The following is a 23,537-nucleotide window of genomic DNA, read 5'->3' as shown; positions in this document are numbered from 1 at the left end:
TGCTTGGTAGGAATAATAAGTGAGTTGGTAGGAAAAAGTGAGTTGGAAGGGAACCTTGAATGCCCTGCTGGTCTACAAGCTACTACACCATGTTTTCCCCACCCCTCAAATTCCATTTCCACTATTCTCTTCCTTTCTTCCCATTCTCTAGCCATATTGGGTAAGGGTTTTAGAGCTTCTACTTAGAATCTGTTTCCTCTGCCTGGAGCTCTCTTCTCTTAGAGAAATGGTTCACCCCTTTGAGGTCATATTTATTGGGAAGACCTACACTGACTTCTCTGTATCATGCCCCCTTTCCCTACTTCTGCTGCCCCCCACACCTTTTTGCTGTATTTAACTTCATAATACTTAGGAAGTACATATACAAGGTATTGAAATGTGCTTACTTGTTAATTATTGCCTTCTCTCTCACTATTATAGTGTGAATGGGAAACAGAAATGCTATCCCCAAATATGGCACTTTAGCCCCCTGACTATTTTAAGCTGAAGGAAATTGAAAAAAAAAAAAACAGTAGAAAGCAGCAAAGATTTTTGTGGCCTTTTCTTTCTTTGACCTTCTCCTATCTTTCTTCCCCAGTCATAAAAAGAATTCTTTGATCTACCTCCCTTGAAACTAGGGTACAAGACCCTCCTGTGACATTTGTCCTACCCTCTTAAAGGAATGAAGACCTAGAGACACAAAGAAAAATCAGAACAAATGGTCCTTGCAAAGTTCCCTTCAGTATATTACCATAGGCCATATCTGCTTTTTATCCAATCATTTTTCTATACCACTGTTCATTTTCATCAACTGTAAGCATAAAATTTAGTTTTTCCTGGGTCATCATATGTGAAGTTTCCTGTGTCACCTAAAACTGGTTAAATAATTTAGTTTTGCCCCCTCTTGATAATTTGTCTTGTATTATAGAGATATCAGTAATGAACCTCCCAAAGGTTAGGAAGAGATACTACTTTTTCTCCCATTTAAGTGTGTGTGCTCGCTGAGGGAAACACTTACTCACTGCTATATCCCTAGGACCAGTCCCTGGTACAAATATTTATTTGAACAAATATTTATCGGACAAAAGAGAAAATGAGTGCAGGAAATGGATATGGATATGGATATGGAGCCCACAGGAGTTGCATTCTAGGCAAGGGAATACACATTTAATTTATTAGGGGGTTTTCATTGAAAGGTAGGACAGGGGAGTGAAAACAAAAGCATTTATTTTAAGAATATTAAGTTGCTGGGCTTGGGGTTGTGGTTCAGTGGTAGAGTGCTTGCCTCACATGTATGTGCAAGATCCTGGGTTTGATCCTCAGCACCATATAAAAATAAATAAAGTGAAGGTATTGTGTCTAACTACAACTAAAAAATAAATATTAAAAAAATTAAGTTGCTGATGATGTGCAAAATAGATTTTTTAAAAAGTCATTTCAGCTCCCATTCCCCTCCCCAATTCAACACTCTGTAAGATAGTTAACTTTCCATTTTTAATTTTTTTGACTCATAATAAATTACTATAATTGTACAATGAATTCTCTTTGTCTGCTTTCCCCCCCAAATGATTGTATCCTGCAATATACATTGTGACATATAGGCAAATGACATTCATGCATTACTATTAACTGAGGGACAGACCTCAGCCAAATTTAATCATATTTTAAATGTACTTTTTTGATGGTGAGCAGTTCTATAATATTTTATCCCACATGTTATTTAATTTTCTATATCTGATTTTGAATTTTTTAACAAAGTATTAAAAATATCCTCTTTAATACTATTCTCCTGGCTCTTGACCACCTGTCATTTATATATTAATAAAATAAATGACCGATTTTTTTATTTGTTTGTTTTACATTGATGTTTCTTATAGGCAGGTAACCTTTCCTTTCTGTACTAAAGATGACTTTAAAATTTTACTTCACCAGTATTATTTACTATTTATTGATCGTTTTTCTACTGGACCTTTATTTTATTCATTTATTTATATGGGGTGCAGAAAACTGAACCCAGTGCCTCATTCTTGCTAGGCAAGCGCTCTACCACTGAGCCACAACCCCAGACCCAGCAATAGTTTTTGGGGTAGCAAAATAATTCTATGAGACTGTTAATAGAATTCTAAATTTTTCCCCTTTGCCTACCCAGCCCTACTAATTAGAAATATATTTCTGGTAAATAACTTATTGATCATTCCAGATATAGGAAGGATGGAGGTGGAACATAACTAATTCTTTAAAGTCCTTTATTTATTCTTTTCCTCTTCGTTCTCCCCCTCCTTCTTCTTTCTTCAATACTGGGTATTGAATTCCCGGGTAGTGTACTACTGAGCTACACCACCAGCTCTTTTTATTTTTTAATTGAGACAGCATCTTGCTAAACTGCCCAGCTGGCCTTGATCTTCCTGTCTCCCTTTCCCAAGTAGCTGGGATTGTAGGTGTGCATCACCATACCTGACTTAACTTCTAACTTTTAAAGATATTCTGCAAGCCATATTATTTTTCTAATAGCCTAATTTGTTTGTTTTTATATGTTGTGGGACATTTTTAACTTTAAGTACTTATAGATTTCCCAAAATTAAAGTTAAAATCTTAATAGCTTAATTCTTATTCGTGTACTCTATTTTGGGTGTATATGTGTTGCATATGTCAAGCTGATGGTTACAGTGGAAATTGATGGTCTTTATTGGGTTTCTGGGTTAATATTGGTGGCCTTTAAGTGACATCAACTGACCGTCTGATGTTCTTGCTGCATTTCTTACAGGTTCTGAGTTCTGTTCGTACAGAATGGGATCCACTGGATGTTCGCTTTGGCACCAAACAGCCTTATCAGGTGTTTACAGTGGAGCAATCCGTCAGTGTAGACAAAGAGCCCATGGCTGACAGCTGCATCTATGAATGTGTTCGGAACAAAATCCATTGTATGTCAGTCACCAGAATACCATTAAGATCGAAGGCCATCAGCTGCTGCAGGAGTGTTACTGAAGACAAATTGATTCTGGGCTGTGAAGATTCTTCAGTAGTTCTTTATGAAACTCACCGTAGAGTGACTCTCTTGGCCCAGGCTGAACTTTTGCCTTCATTAATAAGCTGCCACCCAAGTGGTGCCATTCTGCTAGTTGGCAGCAACCAAGGGGAGCTGCAAATTTTTGATATGGCTCTATCCCCTATTAACATCCAGCTCTTGGCTGAAGACTGCTTACCAAGGGAGACTCTGCAATTCAATAAGTTCTTTGATGTTTCCAGCAGTCTTGTTCAAATGCAGTGGATAGCTCCTCTGGTTGTTTCTCAGAAGCCTGAAAATAGACACATCTATGATCTTCTCTTCCTCAGGTTTGACAGAGGACCTTTGGGTGTGCTTTTGTTTAAACTTGGTAAGTCAAGGAAGTTGGTAAGTACAGTGTTATGATAGTGATATTACTAAGGCAACTAAAACTACTTTTGGAATGTAGATTTTTGTTATTTGTAATCCCATAAATATGTTTGCCTTTCAAACAGTTTCTTAAAAAGGCTTTGTGGATCATTTTCTAAATGTCAAATGAATATTAGATATTGAATTTGGAAATTTTATTAATTATCCTTTAGGATGATTAAAAAGCCTGAACTTTCACATCTGATACTCTCTGAAATGTCCTATTAAAACACTCCTTAAGAAATAAATATGTGAATATTTTAAAAGTACTTTCTATATTCATTGAAAAATTCTGTGTTGTAGGAATGTAAAACTTTTTCTGTAAATGTTATTTTAGGTTATCCATAACTTTTGCTTCCCAGCCTGAAATTTTGTGAAACAAATAAAGAAGGCAGATATGTAGTTAGAATTTGCTAAAAATATTTGTGTAACTTTTTGTTTCCCTTTTGGATTAAAAACATTCAAAAGGGTTTATTATTTATAAAACTATATATTAATATAGCATATTTGACCAGGAAACTTTAAAATGAATTCCTCTCATGATGATTCATTTGCTTGTTACAGTTTCATATTACTTTTATGTCCTAGAATAGCAAAACAACTTTAGGTAGTTTTGTATAATTTAATGTTCTTGAGAGAAACTCACATAGGTTTAAAAAATTTTTCTTTCATATACATTATAGCTACTTAAAAAGTTAGAAAAGTAAATACATTTTTTAAACTTCTTATAAGACTTGACTTCATGATAAAAACTTGCGATTTACTTTTTTTATAGGTGTACTTGTCGCTGAAATTGAACACATGAAATTGATCTAATGAAAATATCTTGATTAATAGGAAAGATATGATGCATAAATGTGAGGACTATTATTTTCCTTCTACAAACTAAAAATGCAAATAAATGAATTCACAATGTTAATATTGTCTAAAAGAAAAAAAATGTTTGGAATCTCATTTGTTATGAGATAATCCAGTTATACTTTGCCTGACTTCATGTTTAACAGTTGTATGTCTCCATACACAACACTAATTAAAGTGGATGTTTGATGTTTGCACGTCTTGTTAAAACACACACTCTCTTTCTCTTTGTCTCTTCCTCCTTCTCTCTGTCTTTTGCCTGCTTTTTCTCTCCTCTCTCTTTCTCTCATTCCCTCTCACCCTTTAAATTACTCAGTTACCTGTCAAACATAAGGCTGTCTGCCCACATCTACCTGGCTTTTCTTCAGCCCTCCCTTGTGGGCCTACTCACAACAGCTTTGCAAAAAGCACAGCTTTCTCTTCCTATCTCTAGCACATTTGCCTTCTTACTAAAGTAAACAGGCTCTCAGTGTAGGGATTTAGAGGGCTTCCTGCTAATTGCCAGCTTGTAAACTTAATTGGACTGTCTCCCTGGGCACTGTTCCTAAATCAATTAGGCAATGAGTTGGCTGTCACCTCTTTTTCCCCCAAGAAGGTCTCTTGGAAGAGAATTATCCAATAGAAGTCAAACATTCAAATAAAAAGGTGATAACTTCTGCAACTGACATTTATCATTTAAATTTTATTTTCAATATGACTCTTAAGTTTGTAGGATAGGGACAGTGTACAGGATCATTAAGAGAGCTAAATATGGAATTTCTAAGGATTTTTTAAAACTTTATTTCTTATTTTTAATGTATTATAAGATTAATGTTTCTATCAAATTATTTTTCCTGGGAAGAGTAGATTCCTTGAAATAGTCAATTTCAACTAACAATTTTTTTAAAAGAAAACCCAGTTTAAAGAACAGATTTTTCTCATGATCTGCTACTAAATACATCCAAAAAATTAATATACTTCTTGAATTAACACAGTGCTGATTCTGGGCATCCATGTGGAATTTTCATGTATAATTCAAGTTACTGCATATGTAAACAGGTAGTTGCATGTGCAGTTCCCCACTAGGGAGCATTTATGAGATTTATCTCAGATGCTTGTTATGCAAGTCTTTGGAAAATTTGACATGAAAGGTGTAGCTTACAATTTAAAATTGTAAAGATAGATCATAGATCATAGTTTAAAATAGAGTGCTGTCATATGTAAACGTGGCAGTCACTGATGCCAATATGCTAAGATTTTTGGAGTTTGACTCTTAGATTAGGTCAGTTAGAGTAATATTGAAGGGAAACTCTGTTCCAAGGGTAGAGTTTCCATTCTTAATTCTTACAGTGATTGTACAAAAAATTGGGGGTATTAAAAGGCCATCCCCACTGATATTAGAAGAATTCCAAATACATGTCTTCCTCAGGAAGCAGCTGGAAGTGTCATGCTCCTACCGGGAAGCCAAGAAATATTTCTTTATATAAAGCAATAAGTACAGTATTCAGAATTTTTTTATGTGACAGTCAATATCTCATATTTCCACATACATAAACTAAGATTAATTTTAAAAGGAGGAGGACCCAATTATACTACCAGGTTCTTAAAGCTTTTCGTTTCGATTAGAACCTTTTCTGACATTCATTGCTCTCTTTAAACCCACAAGATCAGCTCTGTCTCCCCTCAGCAGAGAATCTCACCTTTTAATTGGCACTTCATTAAGTTTATCTGTTCCTCACCACCCGCCCAACACTTAACTACAGGCACCTGAATCTTTCCCTGGAGATCCAAAGAAAAAGGAGCCCTTCCTCTACTCCATGACCAGTTCCACCACTACTTCTGCTATGGATTCCACAACATTACCTTTGACACCTTTACCTTGTCACCCTTCCCACCCCCCATGAATTGTGTTTCATTAGCAGATAAACAGGCCCAAACCACATCATGAAAACAAGTTCTTCCTTCCTTTCCCATTATTGATCAAATGTTCACTTTCCTTTCATAGCCAGAGTCATTGAAACACTGACTTTCCGGGGGTGGGGGTGGTGGTGGTGGTGGCTGGGGTTTTGACTCAGCAATAGAGCGCTCACTCGCACGGGCGACACCCAAGGTTCCATCCTCAGCTCCATAAATGAATGAATGAATGAATGGTGTGTCAACTACAACTAAAAAATATTTTAAAAAGAAAGAAACACTGACTTTCTCAGCTTCCTTTCTTCTCATTCTCTTGTCAGAGCACTGCATCGCGGTTTGTGTCTGTAGTGTTCTCTTGGAACCACTTTTGGAAAGGTCGGCTGTGGCTTCCTCCAGGATACATTTCTCATGTTACTTGATGGCTTTTCAGTGTTTGATGGTAGCTGACCATTCCCATTGTCATAGAACTCTTATCATATTTGCCTTTTATGACCCTGAATGCAACTTTTCATCACTTTTACACTCTTCTTCTGCCTACTCATGACAATTTTGGGGCTCTCCAGGGTTCCATTTATAGTTCTTGTCTCATTTTATACAGATTGAGAGTTTATTTTTAAATTAGCTATGTGTTATGGTTTGATTTCCTCTCCAAACTCATAGTGAGATTTAATTGCCATTGCAACTGTATAAAGATGTGAGATCTTTAAGAGGTGATTAGGTCAGGAAGGTTCTGCCCTTGTGAATGGATTAATGCCATTATTGAGGGAGTAGGCTCATTTATTTCAGAGTGTATTTGTTATCAGTTCAATTCCCACCCTTTCTCTCTGTCTTGTGCATGCTCAGTTGTCCTTCCACAATGTTATAACACATCAAGAAAGCCTTATCATATGCAGCCCTTTGATCTTGATCTTGAACTTCCCAGCCTTAAGTACTGTGAGCTAAATAAACTTCTTTTGTTTATAATTTATCTAGTCAATAATATTCAATTATAGTAGCAGAAATGGTCCAAGATGCTTCTAATTCTCTAACTCCAGCCCAGATGACTACTGACTCCATATCCGTACATTTACCTATTTAATAGATACTATTTCAACCTCATTGTGTGCAGATGTGAAGTTATCATCTTTCTCCCCAAACCTGCTTATCTTCTTGTATTTTGGAAGTTAGAATGATTCAGATGGAACCTCCAAGTCAGAAATCATCATAAAATCTTCCCTCACCCCTAATGTAATGGACCTCCCTCAATGTTAATGTTAGTAACAAAATCCTATCAATTCTGCCTTCTAAATACTGTCAAAGGCATCTCATTCTGTTCAGCCTCACTGTCATTACCTTAATCTAGACCTCCCTTGTATAATTGTGATCAAGTAGAGGCCCTCTGTCTGCATCTTTTGCCTACCCTTCCTACTTTCCAGTTAATTCCCTGAACTGCACTGAAATTATTATTCTAACAGTGCAACTTTTGACATGGCTGATCCAGCCGAAATACTCCAGTGATGGATCAACCCTCATCTGCCTCTTGGGTTTCATCCCCCGAGCTCTGCTGCACTATAGCTTCCCAGCCAAGCCTACTCACCCCTTCCATTGTGGTGGCAATAGTATTCCATCTGTGTGGAGTGACCCTACAGTGTCCTCATGCAGCCTGCAAAGTTGAGAAAAGGTTACTTGTTCAAGTGATAATATTCAATGAAGTATAATTGAAGTTAACATCTTTCTTTTTATACAATTTTGAAAATCACAGGTAGTATGTGAGTATATGTGTGTTTATGTCTGTCATACTCCCTAAATGGAAAGGAGTATGATTTTTCTCTTAGAAACTTTATAAGTGTATTTTCTTCAAAAGTTATTTTTAATTAGATATTTCAAAGTTATACTTTACCCAAGAGACAATTGACATTAGTTTATTGCTAGAAAGAAATGTTGGGTACTTTATTAAATACCAGTCTTAAAATTGAATCTTATATTTTTTGAAATAAACTTTTATTACCAATAGAATTCTACTTTGATGATGAATGTTTAAAAATCAAGTTTATTGAGGTATAATCTAATAAATAAAAACTTATTTGTATAGTTTAATAAGTTTAAATGTATGCAATGCCATGATTACCACCATAATCAAGGTACTGAACATTTCCGTCATCCCAAAAAATTCTCCGAAGGCCCTTTGTCATTAATCTCCATCTCTCTCAAATCTGACAAACAGTACTTTTTGTCAATATGAACTAGATTTTTTTTATAGAATTTCATAGAAATAGGATCATACAGTAGATCTTACTTTGCATTTTTTATATTATCACTCAGCATTAATCTGTGAGAGTCTTCCATATTATTATGTGTATCTTATAAGTTTTTCTTATCTTACTGAGTAGTCTTCCATGATGCAGATATACCATAACTTTTCTATCCTGTCAAATACTGATTGACACAGGTGTAATCTTAAAGGACTAAAAATTATATGTACTTTCATGTACAAATATTTGTATGGACACATTTCCATTTTTCTTGGGGAAAACCTAGAAGTATACAATATTTAGGTCATATGCTACTTTAAAAGAAATGACCTTTTTATAAAGTGATTATACCATTAATATGTTGTTATGGTTTGCATATGAGCTGTCCCCCCAAAGCTCATGTGTGATTCAATGCAAGAAGGTTTAGAGGAGAAATAATCATTTGGGTTTATAGCCTTAACCTAATCAGTGAATTAATCCCCTGGTAGGGATTAACTGAGTGGTAATTGAAGTGTAAGGTGTGGCTAGAGGAGGTGGGAATTGGGGTGTGGCTGTGGGGTATATATTTGTATTTGGCCAGTGGAGTCTCTGCTGTCTGATCATTATGTGGCCTCTTGCCTCTGCCACATTCTTCTGCCATGATGTTGCACCTCACCTGAAGCCTTGAGGAATGGAGTTGGCCTTCTATGCACTAAGACCTCTGAAACCATGAGCCCTCAAATAAACATTTCCTCCTCTACAATTGTTCTGGGCAGATCTTTTATAACAGGGGCGAAAAAGCTTACTAAAACATGTCCATCAGCAATTTATGGACACGCTGGTTGCTCCACATAGTCACTAACACTTGACATTAATGGCCTTTTAAATTTTCGTCACTCTAGTGAGTGTGAGGTAGTTGATGACTATTGGAGTTGAACATCTTTTCATATATTTATTGCTGTATATTTTCTCTGATGGAAGTATAACCTCAAATCTTTTGCCCAAATTTAATTAGATGTTTACTTAATGATTTATTAGAGTTCTAATACATATTCTGAATAAAAGGCTTTTGTAAGACACTTATGAATATTTTCTTCTAGTTTATAGTTTACTTTTCATTTTCTTAACAGTATGGTTTGAGTTGTAGAAGTTTTTAACTTTAATGAAGTTCAATTTGTAAACTTCCTTATTTTATGGCTTCTGCTCTTCATGTCCTATCTAAGAATACTATCCCAAGTTCACAAAGATTTTGTTTTGTTTTGTTTTAGAAGTGTTATGGTTTTAGCTCTTAGATTTAGGTTTCTGGTCTATATCAAGTAAATATTTTGCATATGATAAAGTTATGGGTTGAGGTTAATTCTTTATTATGAATACTCAGCTGTTCCAGCGCCGTTTGCTGGAAAGAGTATTTTTTTTCTCACGTTGAATTACCTTGACCATATGCGTGTGTATGTTTATGATGAGTCTGTTCTCTTCCTCTGAGCTGCGTATCTATACTTAAGCGTAGTGTCTTACTTACTGTGATTTTACAGGAAATCTTGAAATCAGGTACTGTTAGTTCTCTCATTTTGTTGTTCTTTTTCATATTGTTTTAGCTACTCTAGATCCTTTGCATCTCTATATAAATTTTAAAACTGGCTTAGCAGTTTCTACAAGAAGACCTACTAGGATGTTGATTTACTTTGTGTTGAATCTATATATCAATTTGAGTAGGAATACAAATTAATAATATTTAGTTTCTTTCCATTTATTTAGGTATTCATTAATTTTTTCTGCAATGTTTTATAGTTTTAAACATAAAGATCTTGTACATACTATGTTAAATTTATCTTTAAGTATTTCATGTTTTTGAAAGATGTTGTAATAGTATTTTTAATTGCAGTTTTTAATCATTTTGCTGGGATTATGTAGAAATCAATTTTTAAAATATTGACCATGTGTTCTGGAACCCAGTTAAACTCATTCTTAGTTGCTATAACTTTTGTGTAGATTCCTTAGGATTTTCTTCATAAATGATCATGACAACTGGATTAAAAATCTATTTACATTTTATCTAATCTGTATGCTTTTATTTCATTTTACTCACTTTTTACACTAGCTATGACATCAAGTACAGTATTAAATAGAAGTACTAAGAGATGACATCCTTGCTTTGTTTCCTGTCTTAGATGGAAAACATTCAGTCTTTCATTCTACCTATGATATTACTTGGTTGAGGAATTCCTCTTCCATTTATAGGCTTCTATGATGTATTATCTTCAGTGAATTTTGAAACTTTTTCAAGTGCTTTTTCTGTATTAAAATAAGTATGTTTTTTTCTTTTTAATATGGTCATGTGGTGAATATATTGATTGGTTTTAAGATGCTTAAGTGATCTTACATTTGTGGAATAAATGTTTATGACATATTTTTAATATATTTTTGGATTTGCTAATATTTTGCTAAGGAATCTTACGCTTATTTGTGAGGATATTGAAGTATTATTTTCTTTTCTTTTAATGTCTGTTGTTTTTAGAGCTGGTATAGTGATAATCTCATAAATTGAAGAGTATTTGTTTCTTTTGTATTTTGGATTATGCAGAGTACATATTTTCTTTTAATGTTTGATAGAATTCATCAATAAAGGCATCTGGACATATGCAGAGTTAAAGGTGTGTGTGTGTGTGAGGGGGTGGGTGGGTAAAGTTTTTTTTAAAAAAAAAAAAAACAATGAATTGAAATTTAAATAATATAAAACCATTCAAGTCATCTATTCTTTCTTTTTGGAAGAAAAGGTGCTAGAGATCAAACACCAAGGTCTCTGAGCTACAATCCTAGCCCCTGTTTGTTCTTGAGTGAAGTTTGACATTTTGGGTCTTTCAAGGAATCCATTTAATTTAAGCTATATTTACATAAATTTACTCATACTCTTTATCTATTTTTAAATGCCTGTAGTTATAGCTCTTATTTTTGTTATTGATAATTGTATCATCTCTTTTTCTCAGTTTACTGATTTTTTTCAAAGAGAAAGCTTTCAAGTTTATTTGATTTTTACTGTTCTTCATTATTTTCTATGTATTAGCTTTATTATTTTCTTCTTTCTATTTACATTGGATTTAATTTGTTCTTTTTTCCCTAGGTTCTTAATGTGGACACTTGGATTATTGAGCTTAGATCTTTCTTCTTTTCTAACTGAAACACTTAGAAATTTTCCTTTAAAAACCATAGCTATATTTCACAAAGTTTTTTATGTTATATTTCTATTTAATTCAATTCAACATAATGTCTAATATAATTTGTGATTTTTTGACCCATAGGTTATTCAAATATTTGGGAATTTTCCAGATAGCTTTCTGTTATAGATATCTAATTTATTTCTCTTATGGTTAGAGAACATAACCTGTTCATGATTTCAAAACTTTGAAATGTGTTAAAGTTTCTTTTATTATTTAGAATATGCTCAGCTTGGTTAATATTCAGTGGGCCCTCAAAAAGAATGTGTATTTCATTGTTGGGTAAAGTGTTTTTTATGAATGTCAGATGAAATTCATTGATAGTGTTTTTCAAGTATTTTTTATTTTTCTTGAATTTCTGTTTACATGATCTCTTGATTTATAAAAGCAGTACTGAAATATCTAATCATAATTACATATTTTAATTTTTTCTTTTTAGTTCTGTCATGTTTTACTTTATTATTTCAGAGCTCAGTTATTAGGTGTACTTAAGAATTGTTATGTTTCTTCATAATTTTGAGCCCTTTATTATAAGGATAAGAATTCTAGGTTAATTTATTTTTTAATTCTCAGTACTTTAAAAATGTCTTCCTGTTATTTTCTAGCTTGCATAATTTTACATGCAAAGTCTGGAATCATTTTTTGTTTCTCTGTACATCCTATGCATCTTTTTCCCTCATTTTAAAAAAAAAATTTGTTGTCTTTGAACTATTTGATCACAATTATGTTAGCTCTCCCCACCCCCAACAGATCAGTTCTTTCTCTTGCTACTCATAGAAGTGTTGCTTAGGGATAGAATCAACAAATCTCAGGTATTTTCAGCTTCCTGCAAAAGTTCTCTGCATTAATATCTACTGCCAAGTAGCCACCTTGATTTATGAGGACTTCCAGTGCTTGACTTCAGGCTCATGGAGACTTTAGGATAGTTATATTGTTGATTGTACCAACACAAAAGGAATAGTAAAGTTTTACTGCTTAGTATAGTTAGGGCAATTCCCCAGATTCCCTATCAAGTTGAGTCCTGTTAGATATAGCACAAATTTTTATTTTGATGGGACTTGAAGTTAGTGTGAAGAATTTCAGCATCTTTCTCATTAACTAATTTTTAAAAAATCCTACAACCTATAAATAGCCCAGTTAAGTGATGATGATAGTAATAAAAAGAATTGCAATAATATTTTATAATACTTTATAGCTTACAAAGTAATTTCACGCACATTTTCTCATTTAGCTTTATGATTATTTGTACTAAGAAGCTATTGTAGAATTGCTAAAGTCAGTAAACATCGGCTAAAGAAAAAAAAGAGTTTATAGCTAGCCATTTTCAAAAGATGGAAAACAAAACAGAAACATGCTTTAAAGCCCTAGTATTTATTGTCATTTGTTAGTTTCAAATGAGATCAGTCTTTTAAAAGACAATTAAAAAAGACCAGAACAGACAGCTTCCCCTGAACTTTTCTTTTTATGTTCTTGGTCCTCTAGAATTAAAAGTAAATTTTCTTTCATTTTAAAAGGATAAATGAGTTCCTGTTGTACCAAGATGTTTTATAGAAAATATTGGTTGAGAAGGGGATTAGTCCCATATACTAGCACTTAATGCAAGAAATATTTAATGTTTTTTAAAATTTTTTCCTTTATAGGAAAGTTAAGTCTGTTTTTGTTATTCTGTATTTTAAAAGATTTACCTAGTTTTATATATTTTGTGGCAGGCATCCTCACTCAGGGACAACTGGGCCTAGTAGATATTGTCTTCCAGTACATTCATTGTGATGAGATCTATGAAGCAATAAACATCCTGAGCAGTATGAACTGGGACACCCTGGGCCAGCAGTGCTTTATCAGCATGAGTGCCATCGTGAACCATCTCCTTAGACAAAGACTTACTCCAGAGAGAGAAGGTCAGACCTGAATATATTTCACAAATTGGTTTTGTATATACATGAAGTACTTTTTTTGAGTTAGATGTTTTAAGACATTTTTGAGTGATGTTATTGGAGATTGAAAGACAAAAATGTTAATTCTCTATTAAAACTGAAAGGATTAGATAGCAGATAATTGCTCCCATGTAGTACTTACTATGTGGTATTTGTCAACATAAAGAACAACTTTTCTGTATAGCTTGTGTTGGAACTCACAATGCAGTCATTGTACAATTCAGTCTAAGTGTGAAATATGCTCAGATTTCAAACTTTGATCAGCAATTTCATGTACTCTCTTGGTCTGTAGACAAAGGGCCTCAAACAAAGGCCTTTATTACTCCTTCATATTAGACATCAATATTATTTTCCTCACATCCAAGTCCTCTGTCCAGACAATAGTCGTTAACACTCACTTTTTGTGTGTGTCAGAATTGTATTGCAGAATTGCTCCTTCTTGTTTTCAATCTTCAAACTTGTGCTTTTGACACCTCTGTCCTTTCTGTCTGCTGGATTTTTCCTACCTTTACTCAATAAGTAACTTTGCCCATAGGGATACTAGATGTTTATTGTTAAAAAGAAAAAAAAAAAAACAAACAAGATATGTCACCTACAATAATGATAATAAATCTTTTATGAGATATTCATTTATGTAATATAAATTGCATCAAAAATTTGCAACTTCATTTACATCTTTGTGATAAGCATTGATATTAATGGTGGGAAATCATGGCCAACAAGAAATTGACCATAAGTAATAAGACAGGAAATTAGGAAAAACAAGATATGTCAAAAGGTCCTTTACATTTTCTTTCTTACTATTTTCTGTGCATTTTTATAGATTTTCTTACTACATTGTTATTACATTTCCAAAGTAAGCAAGTTTTATTTTGATAGTGTTCTGTGGTTAATTTTCATCTTAGGAGTTTTAGAGAAGAATAATCAGTAATAACATACTGCTTCAGGAAGTCTGTATCAGGGTCTTGGGCAAACTCACAGAAATCCCATAATAATGACTTATTTAATAAAAATTGAATGGACTTTTTGGAGGTAGTGCAAACCCATACATGAAGATTTCAGTGTTTCCACACTAAGAAAATTCCTTCCACAAGCCAAGTGAGATTGTACACACGTGTACTCTCAGCTACTGGGGATACCGAAGTAGGAGGATTGTAAGTTTGAGGCCCTCCTAGGCAATTTAGCCAGATCATGCCTCAAAACAAAATTTGAAAAAAAAAAAAAAGGCTGGGGATGTAGCTCAGTGGTAGAGTGCTTGCTTGTGTGGCATGTACGAGGCCCTGGATGCAATCCCTGCATCGCTCCCCCACAACAGATACACTTTCACTGTCTTCTACAATGCTTGGCCCACAGAAGGTACTCAATGAGTATTAGTTAACAATAAAAAAAGAAAGTTTAACTCCAAGTTTATTAGAGTATAATATATTGCTGTAATATTTCTGCCTGCAGAACTATCTCAAGTAATTATTAGTATTGATATACTCTCAAGACCTCAAAATTGGGTACATAACAAGAAATAACAAAAACAGGTTCCCTAAAGGAAGCCTATGATGATACATAAAATCTATATGAGAGACCCTAAATTTATACTTAAAGAAGAAAAGTATAAAAGTAGAAAAAGTAGAAAAGATAAAATATTGACTGTCAGGACACTGAGAAATTGCTGCACCTAGTGAATTTATGTTGTAAGATTACTATGTCATAAGAAATATTGTTAAGGAATACACAAATTGGCATTATCAGATTCTTGCTCTAATAAAGGATATTTTCAAGGAACCATATTGGGGAGAGAGGGAAATAAAAAGCTTTTATGATAGTAGCCTATTAAAATAAAATGCTTGCATGATGCTGGGTTATCAGAATATGTACATTTTAAGTAGATATGTGCATTTCCCCCCAAGTAACTGCAAAACACATTTCTAAAACATTCAGAGTTCTTCTCTGTTGAGATTTATTCTATCTGAAGCTAACAAATTTGACATGGTAATTTGTTTTCCTTTTATTAGTGGAACCCAGTGAGCTCTTTTATTTGTAGCCGTGTTGTGGTTATCTTTGAGATCTTCATTTCTGCCTTAAACATCAAGCTGGGATATCTAATGAATCTATAACTGTGCTGGGAGTTACGAGTATTCCATGTAGGTTCGAACATTTCAGATGTACGAAACATGCTGTCAAGAAAACAAGCAATGGCAAGAGAATCTGGCTTGTTTTCACAATAGCATTGCTATATTCAATTTTAATCTAAATTGACTGCTGCTTTGAAAGAAAATACCTCTAAAGTTATCTTACTTTACTGTCTAGATTTATGATTAAAAAAAGAAATTACTAACAGCTTAGCCAAGTCCATAGCAATTACTCTTATGAGGAATTTAATACTTTCAAACACAAATGTGCCTACAACTAAAGAGTTTTGCTAAATAATGAATTGTTTATTCAACCCAGTACTGGCAGCATAAAAAAATCAGAGGAGTCTAACTGTGAACTGTAGTGTTCTCATACATACACATACTCTCACCATTATGGTAATTACTTAACTTTCAGGTATTTCTGGGCTGAAGCATGTCTTGATAGAAGACCATAGGCATGTCTTGATAGAAGACCAGACATTTTTTGCATTTTTCCCCTATTTTCTATCCCCCTTGTTTATCAAAATGTGTATTTTCCCCCTAATCTCTAGTCCTCCTTGTTTATCAAAACTTGCTTTTTCAGTCCTCCTTTCTCCTCCCAGGGTGTTAGCTTTCATATGTGAACAAAACCAAGAATCTTGTTGCTTAGGGCAGGATTTAGGAAAATATAGGGACTTTCACAGCCCTGTTAAAATTGCTGTAGAGAGGTGGTCTCACTGTTTTTATTTGTATTGTTGTTTTTATTTGTATTGTTTTAGAAACCATTTCTACTATGCTGACTTCAATTTCCCATGTGAAAGGTTATTTTTCTCTTTTCAGCTAAAAAGAGTAAATGTTGAGCACACTGCAAGTTGATTTTACAGGAAATACTAGTTCAAACTGTGTAACTTTGATGAGTCACTGTTTTAATTACCCATTTGTGGTGAGAGGTTGGTTCATTATGGATTTCTTCAGTTTTGACAGCTTTTTGTTGCTCAGAGTCATTGTCAGCTTTGCCTCAAGTGAAAGTTTATACACAGGTTTGTTTTTGTACCAGCTGTCATATTTTAATTTCATCTTTCCTGCAACAAGCTCACATTTCATCCAAGTTTGCAAAACCTGACTGACTGCAAACACGAGTATTCTGTTGTAATTGAAGGAGTTTCACTTGTTTTAGTGCTGCTATGTTTGAATTCCACAGCACAGCTTGAGGCAAGCCTTGGAACCTTCTATGCTCCAACACGACCACTTCTGGATACAACTATTTTGGAATATAGAGACCAGATCAGCAGATATGCAAGGAGATTCTTCCACCACTTGCTAAGGTGAATGCTATATTTGGATTGATTTGTATCAGACTAACTACCAATTTCAGGAGCTGCCATCTTTAATGAGAACATTCCATAATCTGGCTATTTTCTGACAGTCCATCCCTTCAAAGAAAAACATTACTTCTCTTGATATTTTTTATTTAATGTGTTCTTATTTTCCTTTAAGAAATATTTGAATATTGTTTGGGACTTTTACATCACCGGTATTCTATTTTTTTTTTTAGCTTTACTATATTTTCTAAGTGTGACCTGTATTCTTTAATATTCTTTCCCCTTTGATATTAAAGCAAAAAATACCAGCTATGTAAAATCAATATAAAAATATTAACTCATTTTGTTCCTAGCACTAGAGAAATGTTTTCATTTAAGTTAAAACTAAATATAAGAATATGATATAAAGTTCTGAGACAGTAATTGGTTTGCTTTACTTTCAGAATGACTATAGAAAGATTCATTCATTATCAAATAATGGGGCAGATTAATAATTTTACTGTACCTCATTTTCTCTGCTTTCCCTGGGTATAATATGTTCTTTTAACCTTGAGATATGTTACAAATTAGATAATAATGTCAAAAATTGCTCTGAGAACAATACTATAGAAATTGAAGGACAAGTATTTTAGCATATATATATATATATATATATATAAATATAGATATAATTCAGAAAACAGAACGGATGGATGGAAGGAAGATAAAAGGATGGACAGATAAAAAGAGATTAGAGCACATATAAATGTGATACCATATAAAAGAAAGGAAGTGATTGGCACAAAATTTAGAATCACGTAAAGTAAGTGAAAACAAGTATGACAGAACAGGCAGGCACATGGAATAGGAATCCTCTAGGTATTAGTACTATGTTCCATTTCTTAAGATGAGTGGTACATATCAGGGTCTGTTAAAAATGATTACTGCTTTTGTGTGTGTGTGTGTGTGTGTGTGTGTGTGTGTGTATGTATGTATGGTATACTTTTGTATACAACATGTTTTAAAATAGAACATAATAGAATTTTCAATTGTGTGTACCAAAAGGAAGTTGGGTTGATTTTTTGAATTTTTAAATTTTACTAATAATGTAATCTGTTATAATGCCTTTAACTCTTTCAAAGACTTAAATATATATTCTCTAATTTTTTCACTCAGAACAACCCTGTAAAGGGGGTATTATCATTTGACAAATGAGTAAACTGAGGCCAATATGGTAAGTGGTTGGATTAGATGAAATAACAGATTACTGATGGTGCTTGAACTGTTTTTTTTTTTTTTGATCCTCTGCTCCTTACTCTTAAGACCATTTATCTATCGTTTGTTGTGTATATTTTAGATGCTACTTTGTAAAATAACTGAAAATGGTCATCCACTCAAGAGTAGGCTGATTGATAAATGTGCTTGACTGCCCAAAAAAGGGAGAAACTTCAGATCGGTCAGGGCTTGAGGAGATATTTTTTGTTGTGTAGATATTCATACTCTATACATAATTTTCTATATATAAAGTGACACTTTGAACTCTACAAAGCAGTTAAGCCTTTGGAAAACAGTATTTTTAGAAGCTGAAGTGTAAATATATTGCAAGAGTTATTATCTGTAATTGAATCTTGCCTTTTTATCTGAATAACTTTAGCATATTCAAGAGATTCTTTACCCTGAATGAGGCTGGCTTCCATGAATATGTCAAAAATGCTGGGGCTGATGTCACATTTATTTGGACCTAGGACTTTGCTCTCATTGCTATTTAGTTTTTCCTATTTCTGGGTAATTTTAATTAATTAAGCTGCTGCCTGAAGAGTTTAAAAACATGAACATGAATAAAATAGAAGTTTTGGGAGCATATTCTTGATGGCTTTACTGTGTCTTTGGTCTTTCTGACTTTATGTAGTTGTTTGGTTTTTGCCTAAACATCCTATTATGCAACCATCTTGCTGATCCTAGAATGCACATATTCTACAAATGTGCAAATTTTTTGTTCATTGGTTTTATTCAAATATAGTTTCCTAACTCTTTTGGAGCTACTTTTGATAAAGTGACTATTTTAAAAATATTTTTTAGTTGTAGTTGGACACAATACCTTTATTTTTATGTGGTGCTGAGGACTGAACCCAGCGCCTCACATGTGCTAGTTGAGCACTCTACCACTGAGCCACAACCCCAGACCCCTAATTATTATTAATGCTATCATTATTATTAGACTTTAGCTTGCTTTGTGGTTACATCTGAAAGTGGATGTTTTCCCTTGTGGTATACTAGCTTTTTAGTTTTTTTTTTTTTTTTTAGTGCTTTCCTACTATTTCATTTATAATGAATGTTTATCAGTTATGCTTTTGATAGTAAGCTATCCATAGCATTATGAAAAAAGAAAAGTAAGTTTAGAAAAAAATTAAATGAGATAGCTTAAGTTGCACCCATTCTTTTGTTTCATCTACTGCCAAGAAGTTCTCCTGCTTAAGGGTAGAGAAACAGACCAAAGGCCTTTTGGTATTTGTGAAGGGCTACAATTGTATTACTCCCTGTGCTTTGATTAGTCATTTTAATACCCCTTTAAAAAGGTTATTAAATGATGAAACAAGTCCTAAACAATAAAGACCATCATAGAGATTATTAAACTAAAGATGAAGAAAAGGAGCCTCATGGAGATTAGGGAAGTACCTAGGATCACTCACAAGGGACTCAGATTGCCTGAATCCAGACTGAACTCTTCCGAGAAGTAAGAATTAAATATTAGATTGATTTTAATTTCATCCAGCATGGAAAGGGTAGGGCCGTAGTATGAATTTGGGATAATGGACAAGTATATTATGTAGATTATTAAAGTAAATGTTCTGAAGACAATAGAGGAATTCCACAAGCATGTTTTTGTTTTTTTTGGCCTCTTTTGTCTTTAGCAAATATTAACGTTTACCTGAAAGCTTTCCTCCAAATTCAAACAAATCTGAACTTTAAAACTTATTTTTTCATGTTTTCTTCCTGGAATCTTTTTGTATGTATTTAAAGTGATTGATTTTCATAAAGAAATGTTCCCTGGACATATAAATTTTTGCTTCTAAAATTAAAGACAGAAAGTAGTAGAAACACAGCCTTGATATGGTAAAGTGTTTATTATAATAAAATGTAAAGAGATGATTTTGAGAAATCATGAAGCTGGAAAACATTTACCTACAGAAGGCCTTCTTTGCTTAAAATAAGTTTAGAAGGTAATTATTCACCTTTCTTCCTCAATTAAATTGCATAGTATCCTGGAAGTACTGAATAGAAAAGTATTAGCTAGAGTTTTTAATCATAAACAAATAGGAACTATAATAATAATGTGTAAATTTTGATGACAAAGATTTCAAATGAATGTGCTACATGTGAAACTTATATTATTCATATGAAAATAAAATATTTTCCCTTCCTTACTATATAAGATTATAGTTTTCTGACATCATAGTGTTATGCAATTGTGACACAGAGAATCATGCTTTTAAAATGCTTAGAAAATAGTAAGCAAAATTTGGGAAAGGAAGCTTTATTTTAAGCAATATTATGTTTATGAAATCTTTATGGGAAAGTATACTAATATTTACATTTTCCTTTGCAATGCAAAAATAATAAAAATGAATTGATGGATGTATAGAAGAATAGATAGAGGTGGACAGATATGTGATGAAACAGTATTATAAAATATAATGATAAAATCTAGAAGTACTTATCTATTTTGTTAGGGCTGGTTGGGAGGATTACCTTTCGTAAGGGAGCTTTTTCCATTCCTGCCAAGGGTGGAGAATAAGATGGGGGGAGTCCTCAGCCATAAAGGCAATTTTTAAAAAGTTGTGATGCTAACCAATAAATTAGGAAACCAAGCAAAACTGACAGAACATAGACACAAGTCACATAAAGGCCATGCCATGAAAAAATTTTGTATACCTGGCCCTTCTTCCTCAAGGCTTCCCTTTCACAGCTAATCAGGTTGTGAGCCCCCTGGTGGGGGCGGGGGAGCAAAGAATCCAAATGCTGTGCATCTATTAGTCTAGTTTTCCTGCAGAGAAAAACCATAAAGAATTTATTAGGCAAATTTATTACATCTGGGGCTAGGGATGTGGCTCAAACAGTAGCGCACTCGCCTGGCATGTGCGGGGGTGCTGGGTTCAATCCTCAGCACCACATAAAAATAAAATAAAGATGTTGTGTCCACCGAAAACTAAAAAATAAATATTAAAAAAAATTCATTCTCTCTCAAAAAAAATTTATTACATCTGCAGATATCACAGCTCAAAGAACAATAATATATAAAACATGAGCGTCAATAACAAAGTAGACTGTGTCTAGCTCTATGAGATACATTTGTTTCCATTGTGTTTTTACAGTGTAGAAATAATAATCCTTTGTTTTATTATGTATTTAAACTTAACAGAACTGTGTTATATTCAAAAAACTATGAATTAGTGATGTAATCTTATTTCTAGTTATAGATAGCCCTCAAGCATCTGCTTCCTAGAGAAGGATAAGTATCATTTGATATTTTTTTAATTACCCCCAATGTCTTTTCTTTCCCCACACATAAGCATGTTCACATAATAAAGGATTCAGTTTGCTGTAGATTATGATTCTTATTTATATTTATCTCATTACATTTTATAGAAAAAGATACTTCAGTTTGGTCAGTACCTGGGAAATTGAGGATCATCTCTATCTAAATTATAGACAGATGGAGGAACAAATACTAGATTTTCTCAGACTTCCTAGTTTATGGACCTCAGAGTATTGAAGTGGTTGAAAAAAAGAAGATTACTTTGGTAAAATCTTTAATGAGCACTCTGATTACATGTGGTTATTGCTATGCAAGGGCACATGTGTGTCTTTTGGTTATTGATTTTATAAATAAAAGTTGTTTAAACCCAAAGCCTTCCCATTAATTTAAGTTTTCCTGATCCTCACACTATACAAGGCCATTGCCATTTTTTGAAACATAAAGCTGCAGTTTTTTTCAAAACAAAAATAGCTTCTGATTGTAGACATAACATACGATTTTTTTCCCTATAATTTAAATATCATGACCCTCTTGTCACATTAATAAACATAGATCTACATCCTCCTGTAAACAGATGTGAACTATTTCCATTTTTTTGCTATTATAAACATTGCTTCAAGAAACATTTCATGTACATAGTTGATATACTTATACCATGCACGCCCATGTAAATATATATATACACACACATATGCACATATACTCTATATATTTCACAAACTTGTTGCATTTTGAAGATTCTTGATACTTATTGTAAAATTTTCCTGTTATCATTCTGTGAAATCACTCATCTCATCCTACCAATCCTGGAAATAATTAGTATCTTAAAACATTAACAATTGAAAGAAAATTGGCACCTCATGGCTTTAATTTTTTTAATGTATGATTTTTTCCCTCATTTTTTCTGGCTATTTGTTTTATAATTAATAAACTTTATTTTTAGAACAGTATTAGGCTCACAACAAAGGTGAATGGAAGGTACTGAGTTCCTATATACTCCCTGTCCCCAGTAATTTTAGTTCCTTTTTTAAAAATAATGATTATTATGTACATTTGTAGAGAGACGCTATATGTACCATTATGTGAATAGCTACTATTTAATATGTACCACTATTTAAAGCTAAAGACTTTTTAAAACATGATTACATTTAAAAAAAATTTGTTTTAGTTGAAGATGGACACAATACCTTTATTTATTTATTTTTATGTGGTGCTATGGATCAAACCCAGTGTTTCACACGTGCTAGGCAAGTGCTTTACCACTGAGCCACAACCCCAACCCCAGAAGCATGATCACATTTAATCCCCACATCCCAGTATGAAGACATGAAGACATTTTTATTCCTGTTTTCTAGATGAGGACACTTAGATTAATTAACTTGCTCATAAACAATAGGTAGAACCGAATTCTTGTGTGGGTCCAGTTGACCTCAAACTCCTTTCTCTTTACCACCACACTATGAAGTAAACCTCCTCAGGAAATAAGGAGTTCTTTCTCCAGAGGTACTTTGTAAAAGGAGGGCTACATACTGCAGTCTAATATAGTGAATAACAAGAAAGTTTGAACATGGGCACATTCTTAGTATCCTTTAGCTTCCATTTCTTAATTTATAAATAAGGATAATCATGATACTTACCACCGTAGCATATTGTGAGAATTAACGTACTAATGCATGTAACTAGAACTTAAGATATAGGTTGGCACATTATTAGTAAGGGCACAATGAATGCTTAATATTGATTATGGTGTTCTAGAGAGTAAAAAAAAATTAGATAAATGTGGACCAAATGATCTTTAGAACTTTACTTCTTGACTTTTTTTTTCAAAAATTAAAAAGAATTTTTTTATTCTTATAGTACATTAGGACCAGGACCTAAAACTAGTCTTTTTTTAAAATATATATTTTTTAGTTATACATGGACACAATATCTTTATTTTGTTTATTTATTTTCATGTGGTGCTGAGGCTCAAACCCAGTACCTCACATGTGAGGGGCAAGCACTCTGCCACTGAGCCACACTTCAGCCCCAAACTACAGTCTTTTGATCTCTTAGGATTGGCTTTCTTTGGGTAGCCCTTCTTTTTACCTAATGGA

General features: G+C 33.3%; 1 protein-coding gene across 4 annotated transcripts in view; it reads left to right on the top strand.

Moving 5' to 3' along the window:
- Wdpcp (WD repeat containing planar cell polarity effector) overlaps positions 1 to 23,537 on the top strand; it is a 346,394-nt gene that overhangs the window by 148,691 nt on the left and 174,166 nt on the right. For all 4 annotated transcript variants that reach the window (XM_026387164.2, XM_026387163.2, XM_077791841.1 and 1 more), the window contains 3 exons: positions 2,744 to 3,353; positions 13,274 to 13,462; positions 16,805 to 16,928. In XM_026387164.2, the coding sequence (XP_026242949.1) occupies positions 2,744 to 3,353; positions 13,274 to 13,462; positions 16,805 to 16,928 (923 nt within the window). The remainder of the gene's footprint in view (positions 1 to 2,743; positions 3,354 to 13,273; positions 13,463 to 16,804; positions 16,929 to 23,537) is intronic.

Source organism: Urocitellus parryii, chromosome 12 (genome assembly GCF_045843805.1).
Source record: "Urocitellus parryii isolate mUroPar1 chromosome 12, mUroPar1.hap1, whole genome shotgun sequence".
Classification (NCBI taxonomy): Eukaryota; Metazoa; Chordata; class Mammalia; order Rodentia; family Sciuridae; genus Urocitellus; species Urocitellus parryii.
Note: the sequence above shows the minus strand (reverse complement) of the source record. Positions and strands in the feature narration are given on the sequence as shown.